The sequence below is a fragment of the Lontra canadensis genome, unplaced genomic scaffold (genome assembly GCF_010015895.1).
Source record: "Lontra canadensis isolate GAN:19392208 unplaced genomic scaffold, GSC_riverotter_1.0 scaffold151, whole genome shotgun sequence".
Lineage (NCBI taxonomy): Eukaryota > Metazoa > Chordata > Mammalia > Carnivora > Mustelidae > Lontra > Lontra canadensis.
In genome coordinates, this window is record NW_022631145.1 from 86,715 (window position 1) to 102,019 (window position 15,305).

At 38.3% G+C, this 15,305-nt stretch overlaps 1 protein-coding gene across 1 annotated transcript; it reads left to right on the forward strand.

The window, feature by feature from the left end:
* Positions 1-285: 285 nt before the first annotated feature.
* LOC116859234 (DDB1- and CUL4-associated factor 8-like) lies at positions 286-2,402 on the forward strand. The gene is made up of 2 exons (XM_032844356.1): positions 286-308; positions 539-2,402. Exons 1-2 carry the CDS (start codon positions 286-288, stop codon positions 2,400-2,402), a joined length of 1,887 nt encoding a protein of 628 aa, XP_032700247.1.
* The last annotated feature ends 12,903 nt before the right edge of the window (positions 2,403-15,305 follow it).

A 15,305-nucleotide genomic window follows, 5' to 3' on the forward strand; every position in this document is an offset into this window, starting at 1 on the left:
AAAAAATGCAATTAACTAGGCAATGCGTATTTTATTTATGACATTTCTACCATTAGAGCCGTCAAGGTTTCCCTAAATCTGTTTGATTTGCTCAAGATATTTTCTGTACATGATAAACTCGCTCGCTGTGGGGACCTTAGCAATCTTTCATTGTGTTTGATTGTTTCTTCGTTTCATACTGTACATCACGTTCAGGCAAAGCACTGAGAGTCTTATGATAACTGTTCTGCCTAAAGAATATCACTTTTGCTGATAGTTCTCTGAGAATATTTTCCAAAGTGCAACATGTTCCCATCTAAGACAGAACAGTATGTACAGCGGCTGACAAGTGAAAGACAGTGGCGGGGGTGGGGCTGAGGGCTTGGAAAAGTCTGAGCAGTCCTGAGATACCGCGAGATGCTAGACGGGACAAAGTCTTCTGAACCTCACCAGCTCCCATACTTCCAACGGCTATATCCCGTTAAGCACCGTTCCAACTTTGGCTTAGCGCGTCTGGCTTGCCGCTAGGCCTAATCAGTTTTCCTTGGTCTGTCCCCAGCCGGGCCGGGCCTACTTCTTTCCTCGGACTTTTGGGGCTTTTTCCCACTCTCCACCGGCTACAACAAGCATCATTTAAGATGTCTGACAACGGGAGCAGCATTGATGGCCTACAAGACTCAGAAAAAAGAAGCCTGCTCAATAGCCCGGAGGAGCGGTCTGAAGCGGATGAGACGAGAGAGACATCTTCAGACACCGAACCGAGCTTGAATTTGACCACAGATGACGGCATCCTCTGCCAGGCCACCCCAGAAAGTCAAGGCACAGACGCAGAAAGTTCAGCTGAAAACATCAACTTTGAAAGCACGGAAGATTCGGACCAGTTCTTCATCTGTGAGGAAACCCTGTTCCCTTATGACCCAGCAGAAGAGGAGGAGCAAGGAGCGGAAGAGGAGAGAGGAGCGGCCGGAGGACAGCCTCAGGTACAGTGCCCTGAAGCTAACCGTGATCAGTATTTATCAGATGAGGATCGGGCCCTGGAGGACTGGGTGTCCTCCGAAACATCTGCCCTGCCCCGCCCTCGCTGGCAAGTTATTTCCGCTCTTCGAGAGCGGCAGCTGGGTTCCAGTGCCCGCTTCGTTTATGAGGCCTGTGGGGCGAGAGTCTTTGTGCAGCGTTTCCACCTGCTCTATGAGCTTGAAGGCCATCATGGTTGTGTCAATACTGTGCACTTTAACCAGCGTGGCACCTGGCTGGCCAGTAGCAGTGATGATCTTAAAGTGATAGTGTGGGACTGGGTGCGTCAGCAGCCAGTACTGGAGTTTGCGAGTGGCCACAAAAATAATGTCTTTCAAGCCAAGTTCCTTCCCAATTGTGGTGATACCACCTTGGCCATGTGTGCCCGTGATGGGCAGATACGCATAGCAGAGCTCTCTGCTTTACCACACTGTAAGAATACTAAGCGTGTGGCCCAGCACAGGGGAGCCTCCCATAAGTTGGCTCTGGAGCCAGACTCCCCTTTTCAATTCCTAACTTCAGGGGAAGATGCAGTTGTTTTCGCCATTGACCTCAGACAAGGCCGGCCAGCTTCCAGAGTGGTGGTAACCAAAGAGAGGGAGAAGAAGGTGGGGCTGTATGCGATCCATGTGAATCCTGCCAATACTTACCAGTTTGCAGTGGGCGGAAGAGATCAGTTTGTAAGAATTTATGACCAGAGGAAAATTAATGAGAATGAGAATAATGGGGTACTTAAGAAATTCTGTCCCCATCACCTAGTCAACTGTGATTCCAAAGCAAACATCACCTGCCTCGTGTACAGCCACGATGGCACAGAGCTCCTGACCAGTTATAATGATGAAGATATTTATCTCTTCAACTCCTCTGATGGAGATGGAGCCCAGTATGTTAAGAGATACAAGGGTCACAGAAATAATGCCACAATCAAAGGTGTCAATTTCTATGGCCCCAGAAGTGAGTTTGTTGTGAGCGGCAGTGATTGTGGGCACATCTTCTTCTGGGAAAAATCATCTTGCCAGATCGTTCAGTTCATGGAGGGGGACAAGGGAGGCACCATAAACTGTCTTGAGCCCCATCCTTACCTACCTGTGCTCGCGACCAGTGGCCTAGATCATGATGCTAAGATCTGGGCACCCACAGCTAAAGCTACCACTGAGCTGATTGGGTTAAAGAATATGATCAAGAGAAACAAGCGAGAACGAGATGAAGATCGCATACACCACACTGACCTGTTTGACAGCCACATGCTTTGGTTCCTCATGCGTCACCTGACACAGAGAGGTCATCGCCAGCACTGGGGAGCTCCTGAAGCTGGAGCCATGGATGCAGAATCAGATGGGTCTTCCAGTACCTCCAATTCATCTGAGGAAGAAGAGAACCAAGACCGTGTGCAGTGCCTGCCGTCCTGAAGGCCTCATGCCTGGTCCAGCTAGATGTCACTTCAGTAGTCTGGACTTTAAAATTTAAAGTTTAAAGTTTAAAATTCAGTTTAACTAATAAATTTGTTTTTGTTTTCTATCCTCTACCATAAAAACCATCTTTTCTCTTTACTCTCCCTTTCTTCACATTCTTCCTCTCCCATTCCTTTTCCCTCACTTGATTTCTTTATTCCTCTCTCTTTACCCATTATATCTCTGTGTAAGAAAATATGTAAGGTTTTTTGTTTTTTATTTTTGCCTCTTTGCATTTGTTTTCTTATGGCTTAGCTCTTACAGCTAACTTCTAAAGGTTATGGTGAAAAAATTAATAGTCTTACTCAGTCTATCTTCTCATTTCTGATACCCTGAAAACTATCACCTTTTTTTTCATCTTCAGCAGTTTAAGGTTAATTTCTTCAGTTGACTTGAAAATTTCAGAAATGTGTTTATTCTTTGAAAGTAAAGTAAAATAAAGCAAACCATGGTCTTGTTCCTTTAATGCGGACACTTGGCCATCCACACACACCCATGTACACACACACAGACTCTCTTTCACTCTCTCTCACAGAAAAGGAAAAGGGGAGAGAGGGTAAATTCCTAACAAGATAATTGGTGCTTCTGGAATAAATAATTAGGGATTGTTGACACTTTCTGAATTCCTGTGTTAATATTGATTATTTTGAGCAGAGACTGGTAAAACTTAATCATATGACATTATTTTGCACTCTAAATTCTCTTGAACTTTAATTGCGAGAATTCCCACAGGATTGCCTTCCAGGAAGTCCTCTTGGGACAACCATTTCCTGTAAGATACTAGCCATGAATATAAGAATTCCTAATATTTGAGAACATAAATTTGAACTGAATTTAACAATAACTTATTGTTGCAATAAAGAGTTGTTTATCCTTACAGATAATTGATACCACTGGAAGAAAATTCCCATTACACATCCATGCACTGCTAAAAATTCTCTTCACTTGCTTGTAAGAGGTTAAATTGCTTTTAAAAATATTTTGTTCTAAGCCTTATTTAGTGTAAATTTTGCATGCTGGATGTTCAGTTTGTGTTCAGTAATAATATTCATTTTTGTTTTACACCTGTTACTTGTGTAGGTGAATGCAGAGGCCTTGCCTTATCCCCCAAACCCGTTTTCCTTTGATAATACTCCTTAAAATGGATATTATCTCTGGCCCCTTAAGCAAGTTGAGACATTTACATACTGAAATTAGACTTTGGAATGGAAAATAACATTCAAATTTCCTGTTCACTGAGATTCAAAGTCAGAACAACTGCCTGGGGATCTGGGAGATTGGGGCAGCCCCTACCAAGGTTTGCTGTTAGGAAAGAACCTAAAGCCCCCAAAGAACTAGTGAGTCTGAACTAAGCACTGTGGTATAAAACAGGACTTAAAGAAAATGAAATTATAAACTAGCAGTCCAAGTTTGGGGCAACCCTGCACGACTGGGTGAGATGTATACTAGCAACATCAACAAAACATTCAAAAACACTTTGGGAATTCCTAGTGACACTGGGTGACAGAACAATGACAAGAGCATATTAATTATCCAGTTTTTTTTTCACCTGCTATTTGGAAGCAGTTCTGAATGTATGGGGGGGGGAGTGATATTGTGAACTGAAACTTTCTTCAGAGTTTCCTGCATGGTTCTGAGATTTTTTTTTTTTTAGATTTATTTCATTTTATTTTGGAGAGGGAGGAAGCAGGTGCATGGGGACATGAACACATGAGGAGGGGGTGGGGGACAAGGGGCAAAGAAAGAGGGAGAGAGAATCTCAGATTCCCCGCTAAGCACGGAGCCAGCCTCGGGTTTCAATCCTAGGACCCTTGAGATTATGACCTGAGAACCAAGAATCTGATGTTCAATCAACTGAGCAACCCAGGTGAGCCTGTTCTGAGATTTCTTGTGCTACATGAGATATTTGAGAGATTTGGAAGGCAAAGGTAAAGTAGTAGCTATATATTTTTTAAAGATTTTATTTATCTGTCAGAGAGAGAGAGGGAGAGCACAAGCCAGGGGTGGCAGGCAGAGGAAGAAGCAGGCTCTCCGCTGAGCAAGGAAACTGATGGGAGACTCAATCCCAGGATCCTGGGATCATGACCTGAGCCAAAGGCAGACACATAACTGACTGAGCCACCCAGGTGTCCCAGTAGTTAGATATTATTTTAATGCTCAGAAAGTAGAGGTAGGGGCACTTGGTCACTGATTTGCTGGCTTACTTTACTGTGAGGCAGCTGGGTCTACAGCTATACCAGCTCCCCTCACATCTCCCATATCTTAGCTTCACCGGTTCCATAAAAAAGAGTGATTACCTCTACAGGGCACTTACTCATCAAAGTTGGAGGTTTGGAGGCAGTGAAAGATCAACATGGGTTCCAGTCTGTCCTTGTAAGATCCAGCTACTCCTCATGGATTCAAATCTATCCGTGTTTTCCCCTATTTCACACCCATCTCTTGAATGCTGTACTGACTTTAGGCTCCAGCACCCGAAGCAGACAAAAACCTTATGAGGACTGCTTAACCACAATTACATAATATGACGTCTCTATTATATAAGTCACTTGGTACCTGTGTATCACCCTCCCCTCAGTGTTTCTGCTTCTTTGTTTGAACTGTGTTGGGTGCAACCACCCCCACCTGCTTTGGACTGACCTAAGCCTCTAGATTACTTAAACAATTTGCCATTTGGAGGAGTAAAAGTCCTCTAAAGACAGAGGTTGGATTTGAATAAAATAGTTGTTAGGTAGATAGATAGATAAAAGGGACTCAGATAATTAATCTGAAAAATAAAGTTCTGATTATAGGTGAAAGTCAAGCAGGTAAATTAAGTCCCAGAAAATGGAAGTAATTTTTAAAAATTTAATTTATGCAAACATTGGTCCTATTGATGTATAGAAGAGAGCGATACAATATCACTACCAGCCTTCCATGAGATGGCAGGCAAAGCTAACAATTCTATCAAATAAGCAGGCAAAACTGCACCTTTAAATTTAAATTTTCAACATCAATTATTTTCATTCCAATATGGAATTTCTACAGGACAGTTCTGTGTAAGTCCTCATGGCCTTTATGCAGTATTATAATTGTCTCCTAATTATGCACAGAATTTAACTGCATAAAATTGTGACAGATGCCAAACTATACTTTTAAAAAGACATCTTCTGGCAGCCATTCCTTAAAAAGACAGGTGTGGAAAAGAATAGACATAAAAAAATTTAATGGAGCCTAATTGCTAAATGGCAGGCCAAAAAATTTGGGTGAATTTTGTTAGCTCGACAGCAAACTTCAGCAGTGCTCATTCTACCATGTTGTGAGCCAAAAACATAATGCAATAAAATTACAATAGATTGGATCTTAGCCACCCTGTGATCAACTGCTATGAACTTCACTATCTTAATTTATTTCAACTTCATTCTCTTCAACAGTGAAATGAGAGGTTTAGATTTCTATATTTAATTTTCAGAGTCTTATGGAGCACTTAATATATATTCCTTTACTGGATAGTGCAAGTTCAGAGATGGATGTATGACAGTTCAGGTTCACAAGGAGCTTAGTACACTAATGCTGTGTTCTAGGGAGAACTAGAGGTTTTTCATTGAGGGGGTTAGGTAGTTTCCTATCCCGCTGCTTTATTCAAAGTATAACGTTATTTTTCCTTCCTAGCTTTGCAGCTTCTTTATCTCTAACTCCATTATATAAGCAACCACCTATGGAAATTAGATACACATATGCTCTCAAGTATATTCAAGTGTAATTTCTCAATTTTTCTTTGGGATAAAAAAAGCATACTAAAATGAAGGACAGGAAACAAGTTCAGAGAAGTTAACCTTCCAAAGTCATTGAGCTAAGAAGATATAGAGTAGGGACTCAAATAGAATTTACAACTAAATTAATCCAACTTAATAATGGTGCATAGTGTCATTGTTTTGGTGCATGGTGATTCGGTTTGGTTGACAGCAGAAATTGAGAACCCATATCTCAAGATTCTTTCATGACATTTAAAAGACTTCTTTCATCTATTATGGTGGCCATGGTCTTACTTTGGACTTCTGCCAGCTATACGATACATGTATTAGCAACTCAAACCCCTGAAATTAAATTGTAGGCTGCTGAGGAAAACAAATAATACAACAACAATGATGAACCAAAGAAAAACAAAAACTAAAATACAAAATAGAAAAACAGTACATGCTGGAGTAGGGACAGTATTTCTAGCCTGTGCTACACACTGATCATTATGGCATTAGCTAAAAAGGTTATTGCTCATGAATCTCTGTCTAGAGTCAAATTCAAATTACAGCCAAGTCTGCTGATTGATTCTTTTGATTATTCTGCTAAACAGCTGTTAACAACCCAGACATTCTAGAAACTCTCTTTCTCACTGACAGGTATGACCAACACTGTGAAGGACTGAGACCCATGATAGGCAACCATAAGATCTTCAATCAAATAAAAAGCCTCTCTTTTCTATAGTGAGTTGCTCTCTCAGTAAGAGATAGGATTTGGGCCTTAGGTATTAACCCTCTTAAGACTAATAAATGATAACTGATCAGCACTCTCATAAATTTTTTTTTAAAGATTTTATTTATTTGACAGACAGATCACAAGTAGGCAGAGAGGCAGGCAGAGAGAGAGAGAGGAGGAAGCAGGCTCCCTGCTGAGCAGAGAGCCCGATGTGGGGCTCGATCCCAGGATCCTGGGATCATGACCTGAGCTGAAGGCAGGGGCTTTTAACCCACTGAGCCACCCAGGTGCCCCACTCTCATAAATATTTTTTAAAAAGCCTGCAAGTATGAATTCTTGGTGAGTAAAGATACCTGTTATTTTTTAAAATATCTTTAAAAATATGGAAATACATTTATTTTAACATAATCAGATAGAACCAAATATTTTGGGGTAAGGATTTTTTTGCACATGCTTTCTCACAGTAGTTTCCTCTCCAAAAACATCTCTAGAATTTTAGGGTGATGGAACAACTCTGTATGGTACTGGAGTGGTGGATATATGATTCAATGCATTTGTCAAAATTCATAGAATTTTACATCACGAGGAGAAAACTTTAACATATACAAACTAAAAGAATTTCAACCAGGATGTCAGGAAATCTCAGAATGTAATACACCTTACGACAAATGAGTCTAACACTATTATAAATTTATGACATAACCTCACTGAAGCAGGTGGGAGAAAAGAAGCTGGCTAAATTACTTTGTCAAAATTAAAGACAAAAAGAACTGTACCTAAAAACTGTACTCCAGCTGGCAAATTTGTTTCTCATGATGATTCAGGTTAAGCAATAATTCTCAATCTACTTTACAGATGTAGCTCATGTTTAATAAGCAAGTAAATGGATGTGAGAACTAGGTTTCTTACTCTAAGAGAGGGCAATTATAGATAAGCAAGGAGGAAAGGCTAAGTGTATGTACTCTGTGGTAACTGAATTCAAATTGGGAGATACCAGTATGAATTCACATTTAGGTTAGCATAATATATATGCAGATGAATAAATGCTGAAATAATTATAGAAATGTGTGTATACGTGGGTTATTATACTGATATGTATTTCATAGATCTCTCTACTGATAGGCCTTGGGACCCCTGACAGCCCTGTAGTAATGAGCACCACCAGCACCTGGACCTTGATTTCTAAATCATTTTCCAAAGAAAGGAACCAGAGATCCTTGGAAAAATGTCTGATTCCAATACTAGGGCAGGGAATATACAAGACAACCCTGGAGCATCCTGTAGCGCTGAACAGTTATGGTATGTCAAAGTGGCACATGAAATAACGGTGTTCCCAATGGCCAAAGATAGAAGAGTTTGATTTAAAAAATAGTAATGTGATATTACATTATGACCTAAAGTAAAAGACAAATATTTACAAGTCCATCCTGATATAAAAAATAAGTAAATAATTTTGGGTTAAGGTATAAATCTCCCTATAGAATAATTCCAAATATCATAAACAGAGGTGAAGTTTGATTTCCCTCCTGCTTTTAAGTATCTTGCATCCAAAAGAACAGATTATAAAAAGAGAAAAAAGAGTAACTTTACAGTAAATAAATCCTACAAACATCACTTAAACACATGATGCTGGTTAATATCACCAGATTAAGTCACATCAATATCATATGCCTCTAATACGATACAGGAAGGGCATTCACCTCCATGGTTATTCATCCTCAGAACCCATAACCTCAGTCTAGACATGAGGAAAATATCAGACAACCCCCAAATAAGGAACATTCTACAAAACACTTGGCCAGTACTCTTAAAAAATTTCAAGGTCACAGGAAACAAGAAAAGGCTGAGAAACCAGAGGAGTCTAAGGAAACTTGGTGACTAAATGCACTGTGGTATCCTAGACAGGATCCTGTAACAGAGAAAGGATATTAGTGGACAAAGTTGAGAAAATCTGAATAGAGTCTGCAGTTTACTTAATAGTCACAAACCAATGGTGGTTTCTTAGTTTTAACAAATAGACTAAGGTATTGTAAGATGTTAACATTAAGGGAAACTGAGTGAGGGTTATGTGGGAACTCTCTGTATTAACTTTGGAACTTTTTTTTCCCCATAAATCTAAAACTATTTCAAAATAATAAAAAAATAAATGTCAAAAAATCCGTGGAAAATGTCTAACTCTAGTAGTCATAATAATTGTGGTAATGTTTATCATATGAGCAGAAATAATTTGGTTCCCTTGGTTTTTGAAGTCTCTGCTTATATTGTGATCCATGCTGAGTAACTTCCATTACTTGTGACCTTTTGAAAATGTTCTTTCTTTCATTATTTCTCTATTTTGTTCGATGATGTACTTCTGGTAAGTTGCTACTAATAAAAGTACAGTAAAAGTTGAAATAAAGATGAAATTTTAAAGGATAACATTTTGTAAATTCTTAAAAGATAGAAATGTTCTTAAAGAGACATTTTACCAAACTAACTATAAAGTACTAGTATTTAGGAGCTGCACAAAAATGTATGCATACCTTCTTTCTTTAAACCACTGATAATTTAATAAGAAACTTATCTCTGCAGTAAGTAAAATTTTATGGACACCTTTAGAACAGAAGTGGAATGGAAGCCAGATTTGTGTTGGATGAAGGTATGCAGGAGGAGAGCAAGTAAGATAGTGAGTATAGGCAAGTCTTTCAAGAAGTTTTGCTGTGAAGAGGAAAAGAACAGTAGAGTGATAGCTGGAATAAGATATATATTTAAGGGATAATCATTGCACTTTATTTTTAAGATGAAGGATATTAGAAAAATTTATACTGACCATAAAACATGAGAAAGAAATGAATGATGTGGGAAAGTGTGGATTTCAAGTCCTGGAGATGTTACGTAGAAACCTTTGGAGGAAGGCTCTTTCCCAGAATCAGACCATAGGGTATGAATTTGGTAAAAAAAACTGACAGGTTTGGGGGTAGGAAGGAATGGGAGAGCTTGATGTTATTGCTTTGATTCTCTGCTGTATAAAATATGAGGTAAGTCCATTAATTTAGACTCCTGTGGAGGGAATTACATAATTATAAAAAGAGAAGACAACTGAACCTAATCTTCTCAAAAAAGAGGGAAATAAACTTCCTAGGGAAATATAATTTTTTTCTAGGAATTTAGACTTTTTGAATAAAATTGTAACTAAAGAGATTTTCTTTGGCTATCACACTAATGGCATTTTATTTGAAATTCAAATGTAGCTTGGAAGTACATGAAAAATGATGTGTGGCACTCCACTGGAAACAAAGGAGGTACCTCTGTCTTATTTAGATAATGGGCATTATCATGGCATCCATGATTTCTGTGCAGTGTCAAACTGACTTGTTTAAATATCCAAACTGAAATTTGTACTTTCCATCAAAATGCTTATAAAATTTTTTCTTGATTATACCAACATATGTACATAAAAAGAGTGCTTACAACTTCACTGCCACATAAATCTAGGCCCTTCCTAGAGTCATCAAGTAAGAAGCCTTCTGCAGAATACCACATTGGAGAGCCATGTTCTACTACTTTTAATTTTTTAATTTTATTCATTTTTTAAATTTTTTAAAGATTTATTTATTTATTTGAGAGAGGGAGAAAGAGCTCATGCACTAGTAGGGGGCAGGGCTGAGAGAGAGAGAGAGAAATCCTCAAGCAGATTCCCTGGTGAATGAGGAGCCTTACATGGGGCTCCTGGGGAAGGATGCTGAGATCATGACCTAAGCCAAAAATCAAGAGTCAGACACCTAACTGATTGAGCCACACCAGCATCCCTCTAAAAGTTGGACCAGAACTTGATAAACCTCTGCAATGAGTATTAGAAGTCCAGACCTGAGAAAACGACCATTCCGACATAGTTCAGCATGAAGGATAAAGAAAAAAAAAAATCAGTGAAACAGTTCCTTCCCTCAATTTCTAAAGCAAGTACAGACAGGTTTAAAGTACAGAATGGGTTCTAATGGGATTGTCATTAAATGATGAAACTGTCCATTGAAATCAGAAGCCACTTTAGGGCAATTACTGTATTACAGCAAAGACAATAAGCTATTTATTCTTAAGTGAGTATAGGAGTCACATAGAAGCGTTTTGTAAATGGTCACTTTGTTAAACTCTCATACTAGTTTTAATTAAAAAGATGCTCTCAGATTGTCTATATGTGCTATCATATCATCAACAATCAGTCTTCAATGTATTTTGCACTACTTTTACTTCCTATTTCTCCTTCACTTCTTCTGGCTTTTGCTGGGATCTCCTAAGCAAAGCTGAATGATGGGGATATTGGAGCACATATGTGTTTGTTCCATTAACAAAAATGTTTCTAATCTGTACTCGTGGGACTTCTTTCATTCTTGTCATGTATTTGTGCCTCAACTCTTTTTCTCCTTATTTATATTTGCCAACTTTTTATGTATCTTACCAATCTTTTCACCATGTCATGTTTTGGTTTGGGTGTAGGTGAGATTACTGGTGTGTGTTTGAATGTTTTATCTTCTACCTCATTAATTTCTGCACTTATACATGCTTTGTTTCAATTTATTTGGGTGTTTGTTTTTCCTTCTTTTTCTTCTTAAAGAGAAAATTTTTTTTTATTTTTTAAATCAAATCCATTTAACTCTATAAAATTTCTTCTGAGTATGATTTAAACCACTTCCCATAGGTTTTTTTTAAAGATTTTATTTATGTATTTATGCATTTATTTCAGAGAGAGAGTGTGTGCAAGCAGGGGGAGGGATAAACAGGCAGACTCCACGCTGAGCCTGGAGCCCAATCTGGGACTCGATCTTATGACCCTGAAATCATGATCTGAGATGAAATCAAGAGCTGGATGCTGAACCTACTGAGCCATCCAGGCACTCCCCCCCACAGGTTTTCATATATAGTGTCCTCATTCTTTTTTAGATAGCATGTGATGTTAGCTATGACTCTCTCATTAAAACAAAATTAAAGCTAAACTAAACAAAAAATACTACTTTTAGTTATTTTCTTATGATGATTAAGAAGTAATCCATTTTCATGATCAAATATCCAAACAATGGAGAACAGTATAAAGTAAAATGAATTCCCCATGTCTTCATACTCTGTTATCAGAAGTAAGTGGTATTAACAATTTCTTCAATTTTTTTGCAAAACACATTTTATGCTTATAAGAGCACATGTCTTTTTTTTACACAAAAGGGATCTAAATTAGTTATCCATCACTGTGAAACACATTAGCCCAAAATTTAGTGACTTAAAACAGCCAACTTACTTTTATTTCACATCTTCTGTATATTAGGAATCTGTACGTGACTTAACTGGGTCATCTAACTCAAAGTATCCCACGAGGCTTTAATCAAGGTGTCAGCCAGGACTCCAGTCATCTCAAAGCTCAAGTGGGAAAGGAACAATGCTTCTGAGGCCACTCATGTGGCTCTTCTCTGGCCTTTAGTCCTTGCTAGCTATTGGTCACAGACATTTCCTCGCCAAGTGGGTCTTTCAGTGGGGCAGCTTACAACAAGGTAGTTGACTTCCCTCAGACAAAAACAAGTGAGTCAGGAGGGTGCAAAAAATATACTACAGTCTGTAACCTGATCTCTGGTACCTCTGCTACATTCTATTCACTAAAGTGAATCACTAAACCCAACCCATTTTCAAAGGATAATACCTGGAAGACAGAATCACTGAAGGCAGTTTTAGACACTGCTTATCTCAGGATCATATTATGCATTAATTCCCTCAAAAATAGCTTTTATGCCCTTTCATCTTTTTATTTATCTAATGCTTTTCAGTCACTGCCAGCATAATGGGATAAAGAAGCATTAAACAAGCAAACAACAAAAAAATACATAAATAAAGAAGCAAGAACATAGATGAGAACTCAATTTAGTAAATATATTTAGGTATGATTATTAAGCATATGTGAAAACTATATGGTTATTAGCATACCTCTCAATGTTACAAACTCATTTTGGATTTGGCTAAGTAGTAAAATAGACTAGCAAGATCCTCTTTTTTTAAGATTTTTATGTATTTATTTAATTGACAGAGAGAGAGAGAGGGAACGGAAGCAGAGGGAGTGGGAAGGAAGAAGCAGGATTCCCGCTGAGCAGGGAGCTCAATGTGGGGCTTGATCCCAGGGTCCTGGGATCATGACCTGAACCAAAGGCAGATGCTTAATCAACTGAGCCACTCAGTTGATTGAGGATCAACTTGAGGATGGAATCCTCTTGAGGATGGAATCAAGGGCCACAGAGAAAAATAGAAAGAGAATTCCTCCTGGGAAAGCAGAAGGGTCCAAATGGGTAGTCAGTGGTCAGAAGTGTAGAACAGACTTAGAAGGCATTGGTCTTCATTTTACACAAAATATCTGAAATCATAATGGGGCAAATTCTCCTGTTCTCTAATTCCCTAGCTCAAGCTGGGAGATGAGGACTCAGACAAGGGAGAATATAAGTTCAAAAAGCAGCTTCTACTGTACTGTGTCAAACAATCAATCACCTTAGTGGTTTTTCCAGGGCTTTTCCTGGTCCCTATCAACACTTTACAGGCACAGAGCACCACTGGATTAGTTTCAGTCATTTGGAGTATTCTTCCTTGTACATATGATCTAGGTCACCCATGCCTTCCAGTATTCCTTTACTGACTTTGTTCCAACATGGGCACTCCATATATTTTCCAACAGAATTGTAGATTTTCTGGGTAATTTTTGTATATTATTTTCTTAACCATAACATTTTAAAAGTGACCAACAGATCCATATTATAACATTTCTCTAGTTTTCTATACCATCATTGCAAATCCTTTTTTCCATAGAATAACTAGTATGAGAGGCTGAAGATTTCTTATCTTTCATGCAGTAACCATTCATATTTTTATCTCCTTCTGGAGTTTTAGATGTTTCATGATTAACAATGCTATCACTTTAAATAGTGAAATTCTACATACTTCTAGCCACTGCCCTTCTCCAAGAGCTCATCAAGATACTGTGAAATCCCACCATGCCTTCATCAAAATAGCCCAGGATATACATGTGATTCACTTGATTTAGATTTTTTAATTTTATAAATAACTTTTTCTTATGATTTTTTTAATGAAGAAAATGTTTATAAACCTAAGGTACATGATGGTCAAAAATAGGCATAACCCTTCCCAACTATTGTTAACTAGGGAACTGCAGTAAGAGCTGGAATGAGAAAATAGGTTAACATTTGCTCTACATAGAACATTTGGCTTCAGTGTGCCCAATAACAGATTAGATTTACTAGCTATGAGACAATTAAATGAGAACATTCACTTGTTGATGTTTCGTCAGTTTGGAGCTCCTTTTACTGGTTATAGCATCATGGTCAAAAGAACAAGCTAGAACTATTTTTTTTACCTTTTATTTATTTATTTTAGAGACAGAGAGCATGCATGCATGGGTGGAGGAGCCTCTCTGTGAGTGTGGAGCCCAAGGCATGGGGCTCATTCCCATGACCCATGAGATCATGAGCCATGAGATCATGACTTGAACTAAAACCAAGAGTGGGATATTTAACTGACTGAGCCACCCAGATACCCAAGCTAAAACTATGCCACCCAGATACCCAAGCTAAAACTATTTTTAGAAAAGATAACTATAAGAGGATATTTAATCTCTAAAAAATGAAATGTAAAATCACCTCTTAAGTATAGAATGAGGGGAGTGAATCAAGTGGAAGCTGGTCCAAAAAGTGAGATAGATCTCTTTTATTGATACAAAAAAGAAACATGTCAGAAAGAGTATTGAATTTGTTTGGGGTCCTAAAAAACTTACCTGAAGTGGCTGAGGAGGGCCTCCCATGTTTAGAAAGTTCTGGGGGACTTTGATCTCCTAGATTAGTTACAATGAGTGAGGTGCTGTGTTTGTGGGAGTTCACCCTGAGGCATTATCCTTATATAAAGACCTTAAGAAGATGTTTGAAAAAAGAAGAGATAATGCAGAAGAATTGAAATTCTTGGAGAGTTACAGTGTTCAGATGTTAGGAAACCTGCTGAGTCTTACAGCCTTTGGCAAGGCTGCATCCTCTGTTTTTGAGGCTGAGAGAACTTCCCTGAAGAACTTCAGAAGATCATGAGGAAGAAGGTCAGTTGCTGTTTATGAATAATGGCCTTTTGCAATAAACGTCCATACATTCATTACACAAGGCAAAAGACATCCCAGGTCATGCTGTGATCCCAAATTTCTTTTTTGGCTTCTTGGCAAAATACCGAAGATAATAAACTTAATTACTTTCAGAAGTATCATTCACAAAAGTGATTCTTTCAAAAATACATAAAAATATTTATAAGATTGATAGAAACTTATTTTAAGGAAATCTTGCATCCCCTCATAAAATTATTTCTTTGAGTGAATTTATGATAAATAAAAAATCATAATTTCATTTCAAATACTTCTGG